Source organism: Gavia stellata, chromosome 1, assembly GCF_030936135.1.
Source record: "Gavia stellata isolate bGavSte3 chromosome 1, bGavSte3.hap2, whole genome shotgun sequence".
Taxonomy (NCBI): Eukaryota; Metazoa; Chordata; class Aves; order Gaviiformes; family Gaviidae; genus Gavia; species Gavia stellata.
Genome location: NC_082594.1, coordinates 27415573 through 27440572, shown reverse-complemented (window position 1 = coordinate 27440572; position 25000 = coordinate 27415573). Strand labels below are relative to the sequence as shown.

Genomic DNA, 25000 nt, shown 5'->3' with positions numbered 1-25000 from the left:
TGCCGCCCCGGATGTGCTACCGCCTCGTGACCCGGCCGGCCGGAAGCCTTTGTCGGCGGCCTGGCGGCGGCGGCCGCTACGATAGCGGCAATAGAGGTGGCGGCGCTGGCGGGCTCCTGCCGCAGGGGGGCGCCGGCGGCTTCCAGCGCCACTCGGCGCGGGGCGCGGCCCCGCTTGGCGGCAGGCGGTGGGGCGCTCGCTTCCGCGTCGCTGTCGCGGCATGATAGGGCGCCTCTCGCCGCCTCGCGCCGCTGGCATCCGCCGGCATCCGCCGGCCGCGGGCTATGGCGCTGCCGCTGCTCCCGCCCCTGCCCGAAGCCGCGGCGGCGCTGGCGGCCCTGGCCGCCCTCCTCCCCCTCCTCCTTGTCCTGGTGAGAGCCGCGCCGCGGTCACTGCGGGCCTGGGGGGCCTCCACGGCGGAGGCAGCGCGTGGGGCCGCCCTGTCCCTGCCTCCGCTGCGTGGGGCAGGGCTGCTTGACGGCCCGGGCCTGCCGAGGGGGCTTGGCGGCCTGCAGCCGGGCTGGGACCCCGCCGAGGCGGCAGGGCTGGCCCGGGCTGGCCGGCAGCGCTGGTCGCACCTGGCTCCGTTTCTGCAGCAGCTGGCGGGGCTCTGCTTGTGCGTGGTTTTATGCGGGGAGTGTGTTTTCGCAAGGCGTGGGGTGAAACGCCTTGCAAGGGAGATAAAAATGGAGCATTTCATCCTTATCGTACGACTTGTAAAATACCCTGGTAACGTGCTTTCGCGGTAACCACTTGGGAGACCTGCGGGTTTCTAAGTAACTGAAATACTGTCCAAGTTTGAGAAGTTTGACACCTGGAAAGTGACATTCTGCTGCCCATCAACAGTACGGTGTTCCCAAGTAAAAGTACTCTAAAAACCAAGTTCTGCAGATTTATTTTAGCCATGCATGAAAATGATCAGAGCCTCAATTTTGCAAGCACATATGGCTGACTGGTCATGAGTAGTGCCATTGATTTCACTGGCTCTGTGCAGGGTCAGAGGCAGCACCAGCTGGGGAAGGAGCAGTGGGGTAGCGGGGGCTTGGACAAGATTGGAGGCATCTACATGCTTTGCAGTTGAAAACAGCAACAAGCCAGTGACGCTGACAGTGGTCAGAGTAGGTGAAACAGAGTAATCAAATGGCATGAGAAGGTTTTGGTCCTGTGTGATTTGGTCAGCAGATGAAGTACCGCACCATTGACCCACCTCATTACTGAAATATAGCTGGTTGCCCCTTGTAGCACATTGAACAGCTAGGTAAACCTTTGCTAGAATGCTCAGTGATTTTTCTCATTTCTTTTTCATCACAGATTTGTGTGATTGCTCATGTAACTGCCAGAAAAATGCCAACCCTTCACCGACATGAAGAAGAGAAATTCTTCATAAGTGCTGAAGGCAGGAAAGAATCTGTACCAAGTATACATGATCCCCCTACAAAGGAACTCTCTGTTGTTGTGCCTTCATACAATGAGGAGGACCGGTGTAAGATTTTTCTTGTTTTGAGAAAAAGAAGAGAATCTATCTGTTGTTACTCTAATAATGTAGAGGTCAGTTTATGTTAGCAGTAGATTCTGGCAGGACAGATTATGTATCTGATTTTGGACACAGTTTCCAGAAAACCATCCAAGTACATTGAATTTCAAAATTAAGACACTGTGTAACTTGATTTCTGCTGCTAAAAATAGCATGGGGCACTTGTAAGAATCCTCTTTATTTTAATGCTGTCCAGCAGAATGGCTGCTCATTACCCCTGTAAATGCTGTAAGGCAAGAAGTAGAAAAAGACTTGCTTTGGGAGCTTCCCACTCTGTAAACAACAGCAGCAGCTTCAGACAAGCAGAAAAAAATGATGATCTCATGTGTTTCTGTTTGACTTGACCATATATATGAGTACCTGATACTAAAGAGTGAAGGCTTTCAGATGTGATAGAAACAATCAAGCTCTAAAGCTGTACTTGGGGTTGACGTGGTAGCACACATTGTCATTCCTTTTCTTGGTGAGTGAAAATACTGAGCTGTTTGGGATTCCATTAAGAGAGATGTTGACAAATAAATTGTATCTGGACACAAGGTAGGCCTGGCCCTTTCTCAAGTCCAGTGCATTCCTCAGTCCTGGTTCTCACACACCTGTTTTCAGTAAGCAAGGTCTTAATATGCTTCATGTGATTTTCGTTTAGTTGTCTCTCTCTTTGGAGATAGAATAATTACCTGAGATGTGCTCAGGGATGAACATATACTGCAAAGACAGGTTGAATGTCTTTCTAACCTGCGGATAAATCAGCTGCAAAAGTAGTGCCTGTTCATTGGCTGAAGCGTTATGTCCAGCAGCCTTAGTAAGAGAAGGCATGTTACTGACTAGTGTTAGGAATTTCTCTTGTTGCCTTCTCTGTCAGCTTGATTAAATAGATAAAGTCAGTGCTGGTTTGCAGGGTCAGTCATGGAGAATGACTATTTTTTTTCCTTTAATATTGTGTAGAGAATCACATATTTCATATCTTCAGAAGAAATGTTTTTATCACATCTTACATGTGTGATTTTCTTTGGTGTTCTTTTTGCATTCAGAAAGGACAGGACTTAGAGTTGCAGGTGCTAAGTTTGTTTACTGAAGGTAGTGTTGTATGAAAGAGGCAATTTGCTCAGCTTTGCTTTGTGGTTGTTTTCAGTTTTCTTGTGCAGGTGCTTTGCCTGTTATAATCTACTAACCTGATCTCCTCCATCTTTTCTCTAGTACCTGTTATGATGGATGAAGCTTTGAATTATCTAGAAAAAAGACAGGTATTTTCATTTTGCATTCAAATTTCATGTTTCTATGTATTATGTATAATAACAAAGTGAATAGATCACTGACTTATTTTTGGTGTATGTTAAAATGGTATTACTTCACCACTTGGAAGTAATGCTTCTGTCTCTTATCAGTTATTTTTAGATTGAATGCCATAAGGTATTTTTAAATTAAGTAAAAATTTAATATACTACTATATGATGAAAAAATCTTTGTATGCATGATATCTCTCCCAAGACAGAGATTAAGGATTATCCATATGTTAGTTTCTAAACTAAATCCTGGTTTGTTCCAATAAGTTTCTTAAGCATCTGTTCTTCATTAGGATTTGTTCTCTGGGTCAGAAGCCTGTTGTGAAGGTTTGTGGGTTTTGTTTTGTTTGGGTTTTCTTAACAGTGATGTTGTTCCGAGCTTTCATCTTTTACAACTAAATTGATTTTTCAGTTCTAGATGGTAGCTGAGGAAAACTATGACAAGCCAATGTAATGGAACACACATCAAATATGGCAATATTCTTTAACTATGCCATCTTAACAAATTTAGTACGTTATATTGGTGTGTGTTGGCAATCATGAATGAGTAAAAACTGTTAGGGAGAAAAGAATGTTGGTGTTTGAAAAACCTGCTACTTACTTAAGAAGTTGGATGAAATGCATTATTTCTGTTTTTATTTTCAAGAAACGAGATCCTTCATTCACTTATGAAGTAATAGTGGTTGATGATGGTAGTAAAGATCAAACTATAAAGGTAAGAAAAAGAAGTGTCTTACCAAGTAATCAGAGGGATGGATTTTTGTACTGCATTTGTGGAATATAACAATGTTTTGCATTTATATTTTGGTACTGGAAGTAGCTGACAATTAAAATTCATGTTTCTGAATACTTTCCATTGTTGTCCTATATGCGTTGTGGAAGTCACATACACACATGCATATACATATAATTATTTTGCAAATACTTGCATTCTTGATTGGCAGCTGACAGCCATTTTCCTGCAGCTGAGATTCTAAAAATTCTAATCTTAGCTTCAAGAAATTTCTTATGAAATATTCTACATGTGCATAGTGATGTGAATACAAACCTGAGGAAGCTAAAAAGCCTTTTGAAATAGCTGATTTATATTGTGATTGACAGAACAGCTGACATGTTGTACAGCTCTTTCCCGTACCCTTCATGGCATTGTTCATTTAAAAATCCTCGTGCCAGTAGTATTTTCAAAATAGTTCTGCATTCTTCTGTTTTGACTTTGATGTATGTCACTGGAAAGGAAGGCTGGCCAACTTGAGGGTTTTTTTTACTACTGCTTGGAAGATGTTTGAGTTAGCTACTAAAATGAATGCTGCTTTTTCATTTACTTCCCTTAAGCTTGTCCATTAAGGATTGCTTGTATATATTTTTTGTCTGCTTTGCATTCCTTTTAGCATCATTTCTAACTGAGCAGACTATGGCCATGGGCCTCTGGACTAACAAGGACTTGAGACAACCTTTAGAAAAAATTAGAAGTTTCTCCTCCCCACAACGTGGAACAAAATGTGCGCATCCTTGCAGCGTGAATGGGATTTTAGATCACTCTGAATTTTTGTTTAAAACCACACACGGATAGCAGCAAGACAAGTGAGAAATAGGTAGCAGTAGTAGAAAATTATTTTTCTTTGATTAACTATTTGTGGTTGTGTAAAAGGTCTGTAATAGTATGATATAAATTACGTTAGTATTAAGTTTTTGGACTTGGGTGAATGGGATTTAGAATTGCTTGGGGGAATATCCTGTTCATATTGATCGTGACTAGCTTCTTCAGTCGTCTTGTGTTGACTGTGAACTGGTTTTTATTTTCCCAGACAGACTCCAGCAAACACTGGCAAAGTATTTATGCTGACTGAAGTGGTTATAGCTCTGTGCTATTAAATATTTTTGAAAAAAGGGTGAGCAAATGTAAACTTCTGCCTTGATTCCTGTTTTTGTTTTATGCTGGTTTTTTGTGTGTCTATCAGGTTGCAATGAAGTACTGCAAGAAATATGGAAGCGACAAAGTGCGAGTGCTTTCTTTGGTAAAAAATCGAGGGAAAGGAGGAGCAGTCAGGATGGTAATTGATACTTTCATCTCCTTCTCTGTCTGAACTACCTGTGCCCAAATATTCAGAGGATAGAGCTGTGCTGATTGACATTTTGAATTCAATACATTAACAAAATGATTATCAGAAAATTCGAGTACAGGTTCTATAAATTAAAGCAAAAACTCTTTTCAAAAGAAGCTTATTTTAGATCTTGGAAACAGTATTATCTTGCCAGGAAGATCAGTAACAAAGATTTTTTTTTTTTTATATGAGAATTCAAAAGAAAAAACTTGAATTTCATGTTCCTGTTAGTTCCACTTGGAAATAGGCTTGTGTTTTAAAAAAAAAAAAAAACCAACCACACAAAAAAACCCTTTACAGATTCAAGTAAAGCTTTTGTAGAGAAAATACAGGTAAATTTGCAAACATTGCCTTCCAGGTCATAGTTGTGGTTTTAAAAATGGTTAATGGACAAACACTCTCATTCAGCAAAGTTTGTGTTTACTGAACCCCACTGCTATCACTCGCACTCGATAGTAGATCCAGCACAATATATGCTCTTACATATTAATTTTCACATAGAACTATCATAAAATCATCGTGTTCTAAAAATAAAATAGCTGTTACACATTTAGAAGGAACATTTTTTCCTAAGATGAATGACACCTTACTTTTATGAAAAAGGGTGGTATCATTTATGGATTATCAGTGACTGTCTTTATCTGTATTTCAAGCTCTATCCTTAATATGTCAATTTAATTTTTTTTATGAAACGTGAGCAAATGGAGAAAACATTAAATTAGAATCTATGGAGCTTTTGTAAGGGACATAATTTTGAAGTTATTCCAAGAGAGGGAGAACAATTCTCTGTGTGATACATTTTTGCACTGCAGAGTGTAGAGCAGATGTATATGCTACTACTTCCTTGACAGGTTTTTCCAAAGTCACGCGTGCTTGGTTACAACGGTACTCTTGGCAAACCCACTGCTAATTGTTTTCCTGTCTGGACCCCTTAAAAAATTATCAGAGATGTCTGACCAAGAGTATGGCAAAACAAGCTGTAAGACCTGTGCATCACAAATGTTTTGCAGTGATACTGTGACTTAAGACTTACTTCTCAAAACTAATTTAAGATTATCTCTTGAATTCTCTTGAAACAGTGTTAGGCAAAAATAGCCCTGCATCCTCCTTTCCATAGCTCAGATGACAAAGAAAAGCTATCCAGTGTAGTGGCAGCTGCTAATCAGTGTTTCTTTGTGCTCCCCTGTATAGCTGCCTGTAGCAACTTGTTGTCTCTCAGGATTTTGGTTTGTAAAGCTTTTAATCTGCAAGCTTCTCTGGAGAGAGATTGTTAACCTTTCGTGTTCATGCGTTGTCTGTCACTGTGGGACATTACTCAGTGTGTGAAGTCTCTAGATGTTATTATAATACAAATTGATAAATTGTTGTTAGAAGCAGAACATTAAGACTCGCCTGTTGTGTTAAATCTTTGAGATACCACTGTTCTAGTTACTACACATTAGGTTTTGCAGTGTCTTGCAGCTAGTTTATGATAAATACTGATTTCAAAGGTGTTGATTTTTATTGACTGTTTTGATTGCAGGGTGTCTTTAGTTCTCGGGGGGAAAAAATTCTTATGGCTGATGCAGATGGAGCTACAAAATTTGCAGATATTGAAAAAGTAGAAGAAGGTTTAAAAAATCTTCAGCCATGGCCTGTGAGTATAAATTTTTATGGGTTTAGTTTAATACACCTGCATACAGATTGATTTTTATAATTCTCTCGAGTTTTTTGAGATCTGATTGAAGATCTGGGTGTAAGTCTGAAGACCTAGGTGTAAGCTCAGAAGCTGCAAGAATGGGCTGCTGGCAGGCAGCGTCCATAGAGTTCTTACCTTCTTTGCATTCACTGTGCCTGTTTCAATGCAGTACATAATGTTCTATTTACCGTTCTTCCTCTGAAGTTGTTCTGCTCTGTATAAATACCATGTATTGCCTACTAAGTTAAAAACCGATTTTTTTGTTGTTAACTGGTTTGTATTTTCTTTTTATCTGATGTCATCCTAGATACCTTTAACGATGTATCTTAATTTAGAATCATAGAATCACAGAATCATTTAGGTTGGAAAAGACCTTTAAGATCATCAGGTCCAACTGTAAACCTAACACTGCTAAGTCCACCACTAAACCATGTCCCTAAGTGCCTCATCCACACAGTCTTTTAAATACCTCCAGGGATGGTGACTCAGCCACCTCCCTGGGCAGCCTGTTCCAATGTCTGGCAACCACTTCAGTGAAGAAATTTTTTCCTAATATCCAGTCTAAACTTCTCCTGATGCAACTTGAGGCCATTTCCTCTTGTCCTATCACTTGTCACTTGGGAGAAGAGACCAACACCCACCCCTCTACAGCCTCCTTTGAGGTAGTTGTAGAGAGCAGTAAGGTCTCCCCTGAGCCTCCTCTTCTCCAGGTTGAACAACCCCAGTTCCCTCAGCTGCTACTCATAAGACTTGTGCTCCAGACCCCTCACCAGCTTCGTTGCCCTTCTCTGGACACGCTCCATCACCTCAATGTCCTTCTTGTAGTGAGGGGCCCAAAACTGAACACAGTATTCGAGGTGCGGCCTCACCAGTGCCGAGTACAGGGGCACGATCACTTCCTTAGTCCTGCTGGCCACGCTGTTTCTGATACAAGCCAGGATGGTATTGGCATTAGAATAGTTTTAAACCTTCTGTTTTGATCACGTCTTTTGATTTAACTTGAGATTGTATTTTTGGCTGATACCGTGGCATTTTATTTGTTTGAAGGTACATCAGTGCAATAACTACTTTATTCTGTTATCCCTTCCACAGTGCAATATTTAGGGAAAACACATATTATAACATTAAGTGCCTAGGAATGCTGAATGCTTATCTGTCTGTTTAACACATTTACCATATGCATACCTCAGAGGAACAATGTAAGCTAAACCAGACCTGAATAAATTGCAGCAATTTGTATGCACCATATGCAAAATGTAATAAACTTTAGATGATCAGTTAATTGTAGAAAAAACTGATTTTAGACTCAGAATTTAGCAGTAGAAAAAGTGCAGCTACAGGAAGCAGAAAAGTATACTGCTTTGAAGTTTTTTATGATACAGTTCTCAACACAAGATTCCACTGATTCAGAAAAACCTTAGTTTAAGTAACAAGTCTTTAATTTGTATTCCTGTGCAGAACCGGATGGCTATTTCCTGTGGTTCTAGAGCTCATCTGGAGAAGGACTCAATAGCAAAGGTTTGTTTCCGTTTCCTGCTGTGTGCTAATACTCAAATACTTCCATTATTTGATTCCACTCTACAGATTTTACAATTAAATAGTCAATATTTGTAAAAGAATGGCAGCTAAAAAATAGGAAAAGCTTGTCATAAGTGTGGCATGTGCTCCATCATACACAAAGGATGTGCTCTAGATTTCAGGCACTTTGAACTGCTTTCAGTTAGTGTTCCAATTTATGGATTTAATTTTCCCAGTTGAGAACATCTTAAAGCAGAGCTTCTAATCCCTGACAGAATTAGTAGCTAGTAACCAGTACTGAGGCTGGGGTGGAAAGCAAATAATGAGTTCATTTTTATTGATTCCCTTCCAGTGCAACAGCTTGATCTGCAGATCTTGAAACCTCTTTAAAATGAGTTAAGGATAATTAGCAGCAAACTGTTTAAAGACTATCTCAAGTTGTGGGAAAGGACTGTAATTTTTCTGTATTACTCAGTAAAATTTTTCAGTTTTGAACACACAGACAGTACTGTTCTATGTGTGGCTCTTGTGGAATAAACAGTGATGCATAGGCGCACAGTCTTATCTTGCATCTGGTTTTCTGATATCTTGGCAGACAGTAGTTGACAAAGCACAGGCATGGAACTTGTATTGCAACAGACACATTGCTGGACTAATTTTTTCAGCGTCATTGGATGTGCTCATCATGTTGAATTCTCAAGAGTAAGCTTTGTTTATACTGATATACAATACTTGAAATTATTCTAAAATAGACATACAACTACTAAAATAGTTACATAAGTTCAAAAAAGTTACACTGGTAATGTTTAGCCCCTGGTAGATCTTTATTTTTTTTTTTTCTTCTGTTTTACCAGGTGGTATTGGAGTGGTTCACTGGAAAGAGTTCTTGCAAATACTGCTGCATATATGTTAGCATCCTCACAAAAAAAACCAAATCCAAAACCTTCATCATTATCAGAAATTAGGATAAATCTTTGACATGGTACTTGGATGCTTGTAGCACAGAATATACCGTTTGCAGTTATTTGTTAGCTGTGCAGCCAGTGTATCCTGGAAATGTTGCTACTACAGGAAGACCACGTAGCTGATAAATTTGAGCCCAGAAAAAATGCTTCATTGTGTGGTCAGGTGCTGAATACAGCTAAACTTTCTTCAGTGCATTCATATTTCTTTTCATCTTTGAAGGTCTTGCTACATGAGGGAGAGGAATTGGAACAGGACTGTATCTTTTAATGCAAAAGTACAATTTTTAGCATGTGTCCATCCTTTGCTTCCTGTTTCTCCCTGTATTTCTCATTTTTTGATAAAGGAATCACCAACTGGTTAGGTAGTACTTCTCTTTTTGAAATATGTAGCCCATTTCATCACCCAGCTGTCCCTAGACTGGAAAGGAAAGACTGCCTTTACCACATTGAGAAGAGAGTGTTACGTAGTGCCATAGGTATAAAAAAATTGCAGAACAATCTTTGAGAAGCTGGGATTTCTCTCTGGGCTTAGTGGCATCTAAAACAGAATGCAGCTGTGATAAGCAGCCATATGGGACTTATTAAACCAGAATTTCATCCTTAAATTCATTCTCAAGACATTAAGAACTCTGTTCTGCCTCCAGAATTGTTAATGTACTTCAATGAATCCATAGTATGACATGCATAAATAGTCTTGGGAGTGATGAACGTAACCCGGGAACTCCTCTTTGTGAAGTAAGTGAACAGTTTCACTGGCCAACAGTCATGCAGCCTCTTAGAGTTTCCATTTTGGGACTAGTAGCCTTGTGTTCTTGGTCACACAGTGGTTCACCTTCATCAAGGGAGCCAAACAATCCACACCAGATCCACCATTAATGTAGGGCTAGAGCACTTTTCTAAGCGGCACAAGCTACGAATTTGAATTTCCTTAAGCCAAAGGCTATTACATAATAAGCTGAGCATCTTCTCATTTTTCAAGTGAGGTTTGAAATTACTAGCTTTAAAGGCATCTCTTATCACCCAGAGATACTTACCAGTTAAATTGTTGGCTGCTAAATGTTTTGCATGGTTTTTGGCTTAGATACAATCACTTAAATTGGCCTAAAAACCAGCAGCAAGTTCAGAAGTGATTTGTGGATCAGAGTTCTAGTTGTTTAGGAGCCGTCTTGAATGAAAGACTACGAGGGACCTCTGCAAACCCAGAGTCCAGCCTCTGGATTCTATGGACAAACTTATCTGTATGATTATTATGTCAAGAACAAAAGTGTAACCAAAGAGTAGACAGAGAACATTTACTAGGAACGTAAATATATTTGTGAAACAAAAAGAACAAAAGAGGTGACTGTGTAACATTGCTGGAAATATAAAATTAATTACTATCTTGCACAACAACTTTAGTCCTGTTTTTACTTGGTCCATCATATACAGCAAAAAAGTGCATTCTCTAATCGCATTCCCTTAAGTGCCTTAACATGGTGTGCACAAGCTCTGGAGATCATTCAGTCTTGAATGAAAGAAGTGGGCGGCAAACAACAAGAGATGCTCCCATTTGTTGGGTTTTTTATCATATAAAACTTTTTAAATAATTTTTGTGTCAGAGTAGCATCTGGAACCTGTTTAGTTTTTATTGTGTATTCTTAGGAGTAGCAGTCTTTATGCAGTCCTGCTGGCTTATTCTCCATTTTTTTTGTTCTGGTAACTTTTGAATTTGTTGGACCTGTTCAACCAATTTTTAGGAAAACAAGAGGACTAGACAGAGGGGAAAAAATAGCTTCTAAGTGTCTGTGTAGCATGTCATCCTGCTCCTCCTTCACTCTTCTTTTCCTGGGGGAATTCCCAGAGAATCATGCAGAAGATACTATGACTGTCCCACTCATTAATTGAAATCCAGGTACAGGTTCTTGCTCCACTTTATAAGGCATTATCCAGTATGAAAACCTGCTCCGAAGTAGGGAAAGTAGAAAAAGGAACTTGGACTTCTCATATCCTAGGCCAGCGTACTAACCATGCACTTGACTGGCAAGTCTTTCTTTTTCAGCTGTAATTTTGTTTCATTGAAACCAGAACTTTTCAATTGCTACATTCCAGTACAAAACAAAAACAGTTTACAAACTTTGAAAGCTATCACGAAACAGAATTAATGTCCTGTAAGCCAGCTTTGTTCAAACACTTCACTCATCACTTGAATGAAACCATCTAAATTCTTGCCTTTTGTCCACAGCGCTCTTACTTTCGAACTCTTCTTATGTATGGGTTTCACTTCCTTGTATGGTTTCTCTGTGTCAAAGAGATCAGGGATACGCAGTGCGGATTTAAACTTTTCACCAGAGAAGCTGCCTCACGGACTTTCTCAACTCTTCATATAGAACGCTGGTAAATTTTTCATTTTTTTGTTGTTGTTTTTCTCCTAATTGAACATGGTTTCGAAAAAGTAGTTTCAGTATTGCAGCTACCATGAAGCATGTGTATAAATCTGTGTATAAATCCTAGCTGCTCAGTTTATCCAATTATAGTACTACTCGCATGGCAATTCAGATTTCTTTTTATGCTAAAATATCCTGGTAATTGCTAGGAATTCTATTTTATTATTAAGATATACTTTAGGAAATAGTTGGGTATTTAATTTTATTCTTTCTTCTCGTGATGATGGGGAAAAGGGAACAGATGGACTTACTAAATTTTGATTTTTAAAATAGCATTCAACGTAAACTGCAAGAAGGATTTTAAGACTACATTGCTGAGATTCTGGGTGGCAAAAATTGACTTCTTGCAAGTCCATTTTATTTTGGCATGTGGTATAGAAAGAGTTATGTAATACTAAGTAGGACATTGTGGTTTTGCCTTGTCAGAGCAACTGGTAATTGATTAGGAGAGCAGAGCAAAAAAAAGAAAATCCCAATAACTCTTCTCTCTTCACCTCTAAAAGAAATTCCAAACAAACAATTTTTGATTGTGTTGTAATCCACTCCCTATTTCTGAGAGTCCTCTCTCCTTTTACAGATATGAACCGTGCAAGCAGAGTAAGAAATGGAGAGAAGCTCTTATTATGATAAGGAAAGTTAAGAGTTATTAACCCTATTCAAAACTTTTATCAGTCTATTTTTATGCATTACAACCTCACAATTCAGTGCTGCTTAACCAAAACATTTTACCTGAAATCCATATCTGATAAGATGTTTGTAATTGCTGAAGGCTCAAAGTGAAGGGAAATGCCTACTCTGCTTATTTTCTTGCTAGAATATTTCATGAGACGACTACTGATAGATCTCATTAATTTAAGACAGTAGAAAATTATGCATAGTCTTTGAATTACTTCAGAGCTCTCTTTCCTTGTAATTTAGCTAGAACTAGTTCCCTTATGAGAGTGATACCGTCATGACTACTGTTAGGGGACTGAAACACTGTTTCCGCACAAATACCATAATTTCTGTAGATTTCCTACACCACAACTGTTGCTAAAAAGGATGGCTTAATTAAGTATAATAAAATTTTTTCAAACTATTGTCTTCATCCAAGAAAATCTCTCATGGGCTACCGCTTGCTGACAGGGAACAGAATTACTGAACAATGTTCCCATACAAAAATGTGTGTAAACCTATAGTCCTAGTCAATTCCCATACATCTAGTTTTAGGTTGAGCTTTGGCAGTGATAGTTGAGCTATATTGCTCCTCCAGAGTGGGGTTGCAAAGGTAGTGTTTGGGCACACAAATCTGGTGCAGAACGTAGAGCTTCTATTGGATTGAATCTGGAATTGTGAGCGGTCAGAATTCGGAAAATCACTTTCCTAGCTGAGTGGTGTGCTTATTGCCCTAAAGAAAATTATAGCTGAGCCAGAAGTTTGGTTTTGGAGGTAGCAGCACAAATCATACTTGATCTATAAAGTCCTGCAAATTCCATATACAGGAATTTTCTAAATACATGGTTAAACACATATGCAAGGCCCAGAAGTGTACATCTCAAAATTACCCTATTTAACTTCCCATTATAAAATAAGTGCTTCCAGAAGAAATACTGAAAGAAATTAATGAGGAGAATGAGTTTAATCTTTAAAAATGCAACCTCCAATCTTACTCTGTTTTAAACTGAAGATTTTGAATATAATTGCATTTATTGGTCAGACATATTATGTAAAGTGTTCAGTTTTTTATTAAAAAAAAATCTTAGCAAGCTTTCTTCTGCCACTCAGATTCTCTAACAATGAAGGAACAAAAGACTAAAAATAATTGTGCTATACCCCATTATCCAGGAATAGAGGCAATGAAAACGGGATATTGCTAACTTATTTTATAGTAATTATATTGCTGGTGTGGACACACCAGATCTTCATGTCTTGGTGTGTTAATTCATTGTGCTTATATCTGCTGCTATAAAATTAGCCTTCTATTCTTGCTCTTTTATTTACAGTAATCCATAAACTAAATCCCCTGAGTGTTTTCTTATTTATCTGAAATGTACTGGTTAGTGATGAAGAATGTTTACTTTGTTTGTCAAGAAAAAAATAACTCAAATTCTTCTAATAAACAGCTCTTCAGATACTTCCAAGTCACAAATTTGCCTAAAACAACAATAGGGTTTTTTTTATTTGGTTTAATTTTCTGCCAAAACAGGCAATATATTGTCTGGTTTTATCCTCATCTGTCCTTCAGCAGTCTCTGTGCTTCCCTGTTATACAGACAGTTGGGATAACTGCAGCTGGAAATTACATAGGGGCATCAAACATTCATCCCATAGAACCCTACATTGGATTCCTTTGTATGTAATAATGTAAGAATCTGAAATAGCCCAATAATGGAAACTTCTTATTTTAAACAAAACTGTTCCCTGATATCTTTCCATTGCATAGCATGTGTGTAAAAAGGAAAATAAAAACTGGTTAGACGTTGTGCCCTGGAGGTTCTGTACATACCACGAGCATGAATACGTGAGAGGAAGAAATAGTAGTCAGTATTATATTTCTGCTGACGTGGAACAGTGGGGAGTCCCTAACTGGGTCACAGAACAATTCATTCATACTGAGACCATCAGCAAGGGGTTGCAGAGAAACCACTATCTTGATATTGGACAGGAGGCTCTGAAATCTGGGTTTATTACCACCTCTGCATCACTGCATTGGGGCTATTTGACATCTGAAGAAATTAGTTGATTCTTTTTGAATCTTAAAATCCCATTAGTAAGTGCAGCTCTGTTAGGTATTGAAAGAAGAATTCAGTTCAGTATGGTCAGTGCTCAGATAGTCTGGTAATAATGGGGAGAGTGCTGGAGAATATTCAACAAACAAGCAGTATTTAATAGGATAAAAGCCATATGAGAGCCAGCACCCTAGTCATTGAGTCTGTCGAGGGCTCCCCCCGCTGCTGAACTTGAGCATGGGGTGAGCTGTTGAAGAGAATGAACACAACCTGTTTTTTACAGAAGCCTCATCTGTCCTGTCTGCTTAAGTTTTGTCAGACTCAGGTTTTTTGAGGTACTATAGTGTTAAGTGAATTATTATGTGAGACCATAATAAATATTTAGACTAAACATTAATACATAGCATATTTATTCATGATGTTAATATAAAATTGGCTATCTAATAATTGCTGCCCTGAACTGTTAAGCTTACTCTCAGTTAGAATATAAATATGCACACACAATGGACAGGATTTGCTTCATTGCATCTAGGCTGCATCTACCTTTCATCTAGCCTCCCTTCTTAGACAATAGAAGAAGGGACAATTTTAGGGTATAATTAATTTCATCCTAATATAGGCCTCTAAAACATGCCAAATGAGGTGCAGCTGACAAATGCCTGTTTCCTGCCCTCAACTATAAAGGTACTCTGGACAATTTGTACAGAAAGAGCTATCTCTATGGCAGATGACTGAAGTTCAGCAGGATAAATTTGACTCACAGCATAGTAATATGTAGGAAAAAACATGTCAGGTTGCTGGTGCTGGAACTGCATCAAAAGGATAAACTGTTCAGTAAAACCTGAAAGTAGTGGGTTAGAAGAAAAAGTACTGAAGCAATTTTGTATCAAAGGCAGCTCACTTTCTGGGCTGTATAGGCAGCATCCGTTGTTTCTGTAGACAAAAAGCCCAGAGAATTCTTCCCTTTGGATAAAGGAATCCAGTAGTGTGTGCATACAGGATAACGCCGGTGCTGAATTAGCACTGAGCAGTAGGAGACTGCCCTGAAGTGCTGGATATTGCGAATACTGCTCCAAAAGGCAGAGCAATACGTATTCAAGAAATAATACAGGTTTTATTTCTATGTCTCTCAGCAGGCTGATAACATAAGTCACTCAAAGAGCAAGTGTTAGGAGCACAGCCTCTTTCTTGGAAGCTGAACTTCTTAACACTCTGGTAATAGATACGTCGGTGTAAACAACATAGCTATCCTGCTGCTAGATTGGACAGGCTGAAAGATTTCTAAGTTTCCATACTTACATAACTATCAGAGACACCAAAAATAAATGCATATGGTGTTTCCACTGTTTCACCAGCACCACCAATAAAATGGAGTCTTGTGTTTCCATATTCACCTTTCGTATGAAAAAGGTGAGAGCATCAAGACATTCCTTTATATGACCTTATGTGCATCTTTGATAGTTTCAATATTGGTTTAATCATAAAGAAATAACCCAATATTAGCTGCATTAAGAATGAAAAACTAATTGCTTAGACCTTCACTTTTTTCTGCTTTCTTCATGCTCTTTCTATTCCAGTTGACACTGAATTGAATATCACCTAGAATATTTTGTAAATCTAACCCTAAAGTTTAGAAAACATTTGAAAATTAATAGAAACTGGAAACTGTATATTTGATAGGATGTAAGCATGATTTCTTACTAAACTCACTCTTTTTTTGTGAGTGTTCTCGTTTACTTTTTTGTTTCAACTGTCCTTTGGAGAGCTGGGTGTGTGTATATGAATACAAACCAAACGTTCTTGAAATTTACTTTCTAAATAGCAAAGTTTTGACATCAGTTTGAAACAAGAGCAACCTTTTGAACAGAGAGCATATGCTTTGCGTTTTAGGTTCTGAATCTGATTACGCCACTAATCTATGTTTCAGAAATGGATGGAGCACATTTTTTAAATTGAAACTTGAAAGAAAATTAAAAGGGATATTTTAAAAACATGATAGACACAGTTGGAATTACTCACTTTCAGCCTTCAAAAGAAGCTCTAGTTCTGCATCTACAGTCTTGACCCGAGAAATGTAACTGTTTATGTTCAATTTTAATTTTAATGCACAGGAGGAAAACTGGAAAATTAAATGGTCTCACTGGCAGAATTTTCCTATCCTGAATTTGGTCATTGATTTCTTCTGACTACAAAAAAAAAATTATAAATTTTCTTCCAGCCAGAAAATGTCTTTCCTTACCTAGGAGAACTAGACATAGCAGAAGTTACTGTCTTACCTGGAATATTGATAAAATGAGGGGAAATTCAAAATGCAATTCTAGTCCTGGTTTGATTGACATACTTTTGTAAAGTGGCAATTTATAATGATACTACACAACTCAGCAGATCACTGATTAGATCAAATTGTTGCTATTACTTTTGTCTATAAAAATTGCCTTATGCACTGAACAAGCCATGATGTTTCACATTTAAAACTCAAAAGCTCAATGTAAAAAATTAATGTTTGTTTCTCCATTTCCTCACATTTAGAGATTAGTGACAATCTATATAAAAACTACAGAAAAATAAGCATTTATATTGCTACAGGGATTTTTTTCCATTCCTTTGGCATTGTAGACCAACACAAGTAGTGAAATGAATTGGTTTTTCCTGGTTTTGTGCAAAAAAAGTCGAATTGTTTATGAACGTCTAATCAATGTCAGCAAAAATGTTTTGCTGTTATAACTATGTCTGTTTTGTCTTCTAAAAAATCCTGCTCCTGGCAGACATATGCGGACTTTCAAAAGCCCCAGTGGAGCTAGAGCGGTACTGCCAGTCTAACCCTCTTGACATATTATTTAATTCTTAGATCTCTTTGGCCATTGAAAGCTTTCACTACCCATTAAGAGTTTGCTGAAACAACATATCTTGGGTGTAGAAAAGTCCTAAATTCCACTTAAAACAGTATAACTGAAGGCCTAATTTTGATATTTGAAACACTTAATATTGGACCAGCAAAAAAAGAGTCGTAGTGCAATTTTAAAACACAGAAGAATTTTGCAGGATAGGTATTTTATAAGCTGAAGCATTTTAAGGGTTCAGTTTAAAAGGGTTGAATTCAATTAAACACCTACCGACTTGGTGATGAACTGAATTTTAGCCAGCATCCTCTTAAATTGTAACTTAACCAAAAGTACTCCTTAGCGTAAACACAGCCACATGGAGAAGTTTTTCTCTTTCTGTATTTTACACTTCATGTTTGTGTTAGTTAACACATAATAAAGCCACTGTTAGAAATAGATGGGGAAATTGTTCGCACCATATATTTTTGGGTGTCTAACTTTGGGTACTTAAATGGGAGCCTGAATTCATTCAGGCTGGAGCCAAACTCAGGTATTCTGAGCTGTGTCCCCCCTCCCCAGAGGCACCTGCTTTCCCTCTCTGCAGCAGGATCTGGTGAAGTACATGGTGTGAATAATTCCCTGCCATTTCTAACAGCGGTTCTGTCAGATGTTAACTAGTCACAGATGGCTTTCTGTCAAAACACATGTATTGCACTCACCAACTCATCCACTGGTGTTGCTTTGATCTCTAGGGTAGGCTCCAGCTAACACATCCACGCTTACATAGTGACTATGGAAACTTCTCTGTGGTTCTTCTGTACCATCTCGATCCCATGATCTGCAATATGGGTGTAATACTATTAGTTTATTGTATACACTGCGATCTATATTCCCTGATTAACTATTCTAGCATGTGTATGAGGTGTACTGAAAGGTGGTGGGAAGTAGGGGAAGAAAAAGGTATCCCATCGGTATACTACAGAAGTCATTCTCCTTTCAGCTTTGAATAGGGATTTTTTAATTTCAGGATACGTTCACTGCTGCATAAATTGCAACCACATGTAACAATATTAGTGTTCAACCTGATTAATTCTTGTGCTTTTAATCTTTTACTTTGAGCGCTGTAGTTCACCAAACTATTTAATGTTGTTGTACTGTGATGTATATGCTGACATTCCAGTAATTGTTTGTCCATAGGAATTGTTGCAAATAACTATTAGTTCACTAGGCTAATACTTTATGTAGTAATATTTTTAGAGCAGCTCATGTAGTATAATTCATCAGACAATTTTTCTGTGTCTCTTAATATTTTTAGTCAGTTAAGTAGTAAGTATTACAAAATTAGATTTAGTCTTAATACACATGACTCATAAACATTCAAAGGTGAATACATGTTTTTTTGGCTAACAAATGTAAAATGTCAGCAAAAAATTAAATAACACAAATTCAGTAGAAAAGACCATGGCATAATTAATAAAGTAATATTCAAACCTCATTTAAAGAAAACAGTGAAAGGCAAGGCTGCTTGGAGTAGATTCTGTTCACTGAGGTAAAAAAACCCCAACATTTATTCCTGTAACTTTTTCTGTGACAATTAAAAGGCCTGTGTCCTAATCAAAATCAGATTTACAAAGTGGTTCTAAATTCTCTGTGCACAATAACTGTAGTCTCTGTAGATAACCTCTGTTTATGCTGCCTTTGCATGTTTTAATGCTGTCCAGAGTGATATCAATAGTTCTCCTGTAACATACACGTACAGTGCAAGTTCGGGTTGATGCACGTTTGGTAATTATTTCACCAGCAAGTCAGCGTGCTGTGGTCTGTACTTCAGTGGGAACCTACATGTATGTGTCATATCTAAGTGCACATTTCAAAGTGGACTTCTATTGTTGCATTCATTAATAGTTTTGCAGAAATGCACTGCACTGCTTAAAAGGAGAGGGTGGCTTGAAGTAGAAGGAAATAACATCTGAACTCAGCTAGGAACCTGCTAAAGTATGTCTTCTTGCTTGCTCTTGATCACCTGTCTGTCCCTTTCTACCCCTTCTATAGTGTTAAATGAGATTACCAATGACTTGAATTCAAGCAACCCTTGAAGCATGAGTGAATAATGTTATTCTTTTATTGCATACATTTTGTCCCGTGGCAAAAGAATTTTTTTATTTCAAAAGAAAATTGTCTTGGACTTACCAATGAGAATTTAAGGAGATCCTGAACTTATGAAGTTATTGAGAGAAAATGTGGACTGGTGTTGAATTGTACTTGACTGCCTCGTAGCCGCATTTTCAAGACCTATCTAAGCTGCTTTGGACCATCTGTTCCATTGACTTCAAACTGGACACCTTACCAACAGCTTGGCTAAAACGTTTCCAATTCCTTATCTTTAAGGTTTAGTTCTTAGTTCCCTGGGAAAAAAAAAATGTGTTTGAATATGTATTGAATCTAGTAGAAATCAGATGTGGATGGCCCTTGACAGTTTTTTCCAATACAGACTAAAAAAGCATTTTACTGGGGGTGAGGGCAGGGGGCTGTTTAGCTTAAATTCCAGTTACTAGAACTCATTTAAGGAACATGCCTAATGGTATTTGAAGTCTACAAAGAGGGGGAAAAAAAAAAAACCCAAATGACCCAGCAATCAATAAATCTAAGAAATTTAACCAAAATCACCAGAATCTTCATAATTGTGATTTGCATTCACCCTTGTCAGTAGTAGCTACTAGTAGTTTCATATGCTGATTTCTGCATGAGCATCACAAGCTGGAGTTGCCAAAACACTTTTCTGATATCAAAAGCCTCAATGTCTCAGATCCAGAAGGCCCACTTGAGCATGCAGTTGCAAGAATGAAACGCGCAAACAATTCTCTGTGCAGAGAACTGAGAGGATTAAAGTGAATTTTGGACAAACTGGGCCGGGAGGGGCAGCTGACTTAAGAGTAGGATCAATTCCCCAATTCATTTTGCTGCACAACCTGCAAACATTTGTGCCAGCAAAAAAGACAGGTCTCTCAAAAGTTTTTTTGTGTTGTACATTAAATGGTCACCAGGTGAAGTACAACTGTTGTTCAGATTCTGTTATGCACAGTAACAAATCATTTCTCACTTCTGTGCTGCTGCCTTTATTCTTGACTTAGAAAGTACAAGGAGAAACCATCAGATCAGCATAAAGCCACAGCAGGTATTTGTCCCCTTTGATGAAACTACTAGAGATGTAGATTGACAGTGCATGTTTGACTGCTTGGTCTTTAAAAATGTTTAAGTCATGATCGTGACAGAATGAAAAGTGAGCAGTGGTCTGAACAGAGCGTGACCTATACCTTCAAAAACAGGATGCAGTGAAGTATTGTTACCTGTATATTGGCTATGTTCTGAGCCATTCAGTCAGGGAAATTAATTTCCCTTTCATATGCATTTGACCTGTAGACTATTGGTATCAACTTCAGAACTGAATACCAACCTCCTTAAATCAGGCTAGGGATTTAATTAACAGTGCTACCGTCTTTCTCCTGGAAGTAAATGTGACTATTTTCGTTATTTCCTGTTCTTCTTCAGGGCTTTTGATGTGGAACTTCTTTATATAGCTCAGCACTTGAGAATACCTATAGCAGAAGTTGCTGTCAACTGGACTGAAATTGAAGGTAGGGAAATTGTTTATATTCTTGTAAGATTCCTTATGTGTCAATCCAGAATAAAATATCCAAGGGTCTTCCCATATTTTACCCAGTTTTGATAACACCTAGGCTTCTTTCCATATAAATTTTGCATTTCCTGTCCTTGCCAGCCTTCTGTCATGGCATGGTACGGGAAGAATAGGTGAAGGGGTAGCGAAGGAGAGAAACTCTACACTCCCACTGGTAGGTAGTTATACTGCTAGGATAAAGCACTACTTTGGGACATCCTCATGCTGTAATGTGTTGATGAAAATATTGCAATTGTAAAACACTATGCAGGAAGTCTGACCATTGTTGTTTATTGATTCAACTCCGTTTCACTGTGTCTTGCCTTTCAAAATTCTCAGCCCACCTGTTAAGGCCTCCTCTAGGGCACCCTCTCTTCTTGAGATGTGATGTTCTTTCAGACCGGTAGGAAGGTCTGTGTGTTACTGGGCTACTGGGAGGTATAGCTCCATACATATTTTTCATAGCAAAGCCTGCTTAAGAGGTACTGCTTGCTTCTGCTCACTTCCTCCTTCCCATCAAATGCAGTTCCTTCTTGTTTTCCTTTTCATGTTTTTTTTTTTTTTAATCTGAATCTCTTCTCCTCAGCACAAACCCTGAACAACATAAAGTATAATGTGGAAAGGGACCTGGGAGTCCTGGTGGACAACAGGATGACCATGAGCCAGCAATGTGCCCTTGTGGCCAAGAAGGCCAATGGCATCCTGGTGTGCATCAAGAAGAGTGTGGCTAGCAGGTTAAGGGAGGTTATCCTCCCCCTCTACTCTGCCCTGGGGAGGCCGCATCTGGAGTACTGTGCCCATATCTGGGCTCCCCACTTCAAGAAGGACAGGGAGCTGCTGGAGAGGGTACAGCAAAGGGCTACGAAGATGATTAGGGGACTGGAACATCTTTCTTACGAGGAAAGGCTGAGGGACTTGGGTCTTTTTGGTCTGGAGAAGAGAAGACTGAGGGGGGATCTTATCAATGCTTATAAATACTTCAGGGGTGGGTGCCAGGAGGATGGGCCCAGTCTTTTTTCAGTGGTGCCCAGTGACAGGACAAGAGGTAACAGGCACAGACTTGGTCATAGGAAGTTCCATCTAAACATGAGGAGGAACTTCTTTCCTTTGAGGGTGGCAGAGCACTGGAACAAGCTGCTTGGAGAGGTTGTGGAGTCTCCTTCTCTGGAGATACTCAAAACTCGCCTGAACGCCTTCCTGTGCAATCTGCTCTAGGTGAGCCTGCTCTGTTGGGGGTGTTGGACTAGGTGATCTCCAGAAGTCCCTTCCAACCCCTTTCATTCTGTGATTGATTCTGTGAACTGTGATGGTGATGAAGGGTGCAAGTAGAGAACATCCTAAGCCAACTTTACTAGAAAAGAAATGTTTTCTTTCAATGTAGTTCCATACGTATATTGCACCTAACACAAATGTTAGCAGAGATGGAAGAGGGCTTGGTTTCATAGTGTGGGTTCCTTACCTTGCCTGAAGATTGGCATGTTCGTATTATTGCTGTAAGACAATGTGGTGGTCCTCTTCTCCAAAGTCGCTAAGAAATCATTTGCTTAATTATTGGTGTTCACGTTCCTATTTACTTGAACAAAGCCTTGTCACAGAGAAGACTATGCATCTTGCACTGGAACAGGTTGCCCAGAGAAGTTGTGGATGCCCCAACCCTGGAAGTGTTCCAGGCCAGGTTGGATGGGGCTTTGAGCAACCTGGTCTAGTGGAAGGTATCCCTGCCCATGGCAAGGGGATTGGACTAGATGATATTTAAGGTGCCTTCCAACCCAACCCATTCTATGATTTTATGATCCTGTGACACACATGGAACTACTGTGCTGCTTGCAAACTAGAATCTCCCACCTATGGTATAATGTAATTACTATAAAGCAATAACTTTCACAATATAAATTTTTATTAATGTCAAGGTCTAGGTTGTGAGGCTGAATGTGCTGAGAATGCAGAAGTTTGTGACTACTGAAATGTGTGTCTTGCCAATGCTCATTTTTTCTAACAACGTCCTTCTGATTTTTTTCTTCATTAATCACAGGTTCTAAGTTAGTTCCCTTTTGGAGCTGGCTGCAGATGGGCAGGGATCTTCTTTTTATACGACTGCGATATATGACTGGTGCCTGGCAGCTTGAACCAAGAAAATGTAATTAGGTTATTTACATTCTCCAAATATATTATTATACTTAATGGAACATGAGAACAGTTTCAATCAAGTGAAGTGGTGATGAAAGCTGAGGTAATTCTTCATTGTTCCTGTTGTATGTTTCATTTTTGTAGCACGTATGTGTTTTATAAGATCGTCAGCAGGGAATTTTACAATATTTTGAAAAGAGAAAGCATTTCCAAAAAAATTTTCTTATCTGGTAATCAGGTTTTTATTTTATTAAATAGTAGCTTTAACATGTCTTACAAATTCACTCCAATAAATATATCTGCTTTTGTCTCATCATACATTTGGAATTTCCTTATACATGTTAAAAAGAGGCACTCTATTCTACATTGTGCAGTACGGTGTTGTGAATGACCACAACCATTTGTTTCTGTAGCGCTTGGAAATATATGACCATATTGCAATTTGGAATTATCAATCATGGTTCACGCTGATGCATGTTTAGATTCATTGTTATGGGAAACACTAATGTGTTTTACTGACTTGTAACAGTAATGTTTATAAAGTTGTTCTAAGAACTTTCGGTAGTCTCTTGACATTCCAAATGTTTTTGTCTGAAGCTGAAATAGTTTGTCTGAGATCAAACTGCAGATCATCTCCAGACTGTAGAAGGTCCAAGCAAAAGCACATTTTGTTTTAAAATGTTATCTTTTGTAAATATGTTTTGTTCATATGTACTAATTAATACTGCATGCTCAAGGCTAGGAGTGCTTGGCATCTACAAATCTGTAGTGAAAAGGGTATGGAAAGCTAATTCAGAGCATACAAAAATGAGACCAAATGTACATTGGGGGCCTGCACATTAGCAATGCCAGTTTGACTTTGTCACACTTCAAATGAGATCAGAGAGGGAGGGGAGGGGTCTTGAGTCGTTCTTAGTAATGCCTTACTCTGTTACAGTACACAAGTTTCAATAGTGCTTTCAAAACAGTTGTGGATTGCCAGCAAACTAAGCCAATCTTTCTTTCAGAAACATGTACAAATTTGAACAGATTTAAATAATGAACGGTATATGGTTGTACTTTCACATATCATTTCACTGGTGATTTTTCTTATTCCTTCTGCAATATTGAATTGAGTTTTGCTCCCGCTAGAGTTACCTCAGTTTTCTATAAATTGAAGTGTTGAAATAAATTCTCAAAAAGTATCTTCAGTGTGATTTCGCAGGCTTTATTCTCTTGCCTAGTCCACGTACATCTCTTATCACTTCTGCAGAATCGATCACATGTCTCCTCATTGCCATTGCTAGAATAAAATACCAACTTCTCAGTTTTTGTAAAGTGAATTTCCTGGATCAAACCTGGACAATGATAGCTCTGACTGTGATTAATGAAAGTTGCCAACCAGTTCTCAAAAGCAGATTCCTAAAGTTTTCCTCATGCCTTACTTTAAAATTGAGCTTATTTGAAATTTTAACCAAAACAGTTCACCTTTTTCAAATTATGAGGCTTAGGTGATACATTATTAAAATGATAAATAAATATCTGGTGACATCTTCTTATAAAAAAGCTGCTTTTGAATTGGATGCCAAAGCTTGGAAGGGGGGGTGCTGATTTTTTTTTTTTTTTTTAATTAATTTGTGCATTTTCTACAAAGTTTTTTCAAAACTTTGCAGATAAACTCTCCAGTAACTCTCTCCTTATTGAGCAGTCTCCTTTAGCAACTGTGCATGTGTCAGTCCAACAAAATGCTTGATGTCTTCTACCTCAGAGATGCAGCAGTAAGGCTAGATTTACCATCTTTGAGCTTTGTGGGGTTGGATACTAGAACTTGTTGGCAGGGAATTCTCTTACGCTTTCAGTGGATTTGAGCCATGGATAAAGATCACTACACGTCTTCATAGTCCAGAGTCTGCTCTGTTGCTCTGAGGTTGATAGACACGGCACTGGTCACATCCGTATGCCTACGTCTCCGTTCTCAGCTGCCTTTCACAGCAGGCTTGCTACATCTAAACTGTCTGTTGGAGATGGTCCTTGACCTGCACTGACTGCCACATTGTGCCCAAAAATATTTTGAGAGCAGGGATAGACAGCTGCAGGACACCTGACACAGTGTAGTTTGCTTGTATAAGTGTAGCCTGACACATTCCATTGCAGTGGGGATAAAAGCTGAACTGGGATGAAAAAAAAAA

General features: G+C 38.7%; 1 protein-coding gene across 2 annotated transcripts; it reads left to right on the top strand.

Moving 5' to 3' along the window:
• Positions 1-284: 284 nt before the first annotated feature.
• Positions 285-23198, top strand: ALG5 (ALG5 dolichyl-phosphate beta-glucosyltransferase). 2 transcript variants are annotated; one of them, XM_059819587.1, is made up of 10 exons: positions 285-365; positions 1312-1483; positions 2729-2775; positions 3461-3529; positions 4773-4865; positions 6439-6552; positions 8053-8112; positions 11299-11450; positions 20579-20664; positions 22738-23198. In XM_059819587.1, exons 1-10 carry the CDS (start codon positions 285-287, stop codon positions 22848-22850), a joined length of 987 nt encoding a protein of 328 aa, XP_059675570.1. In that variant the 3' UTR covers positions 22851-23198. The 2 variants fall into 2 exon arrangements, with proteins under 2 accessions (XP_059675570.1, XP_059675562.1); XM_059819579.1 differs by having other exon boundaries at positions 285-371.
• Positions 23199-25000: the final 1802 nt, after the last annotated feature.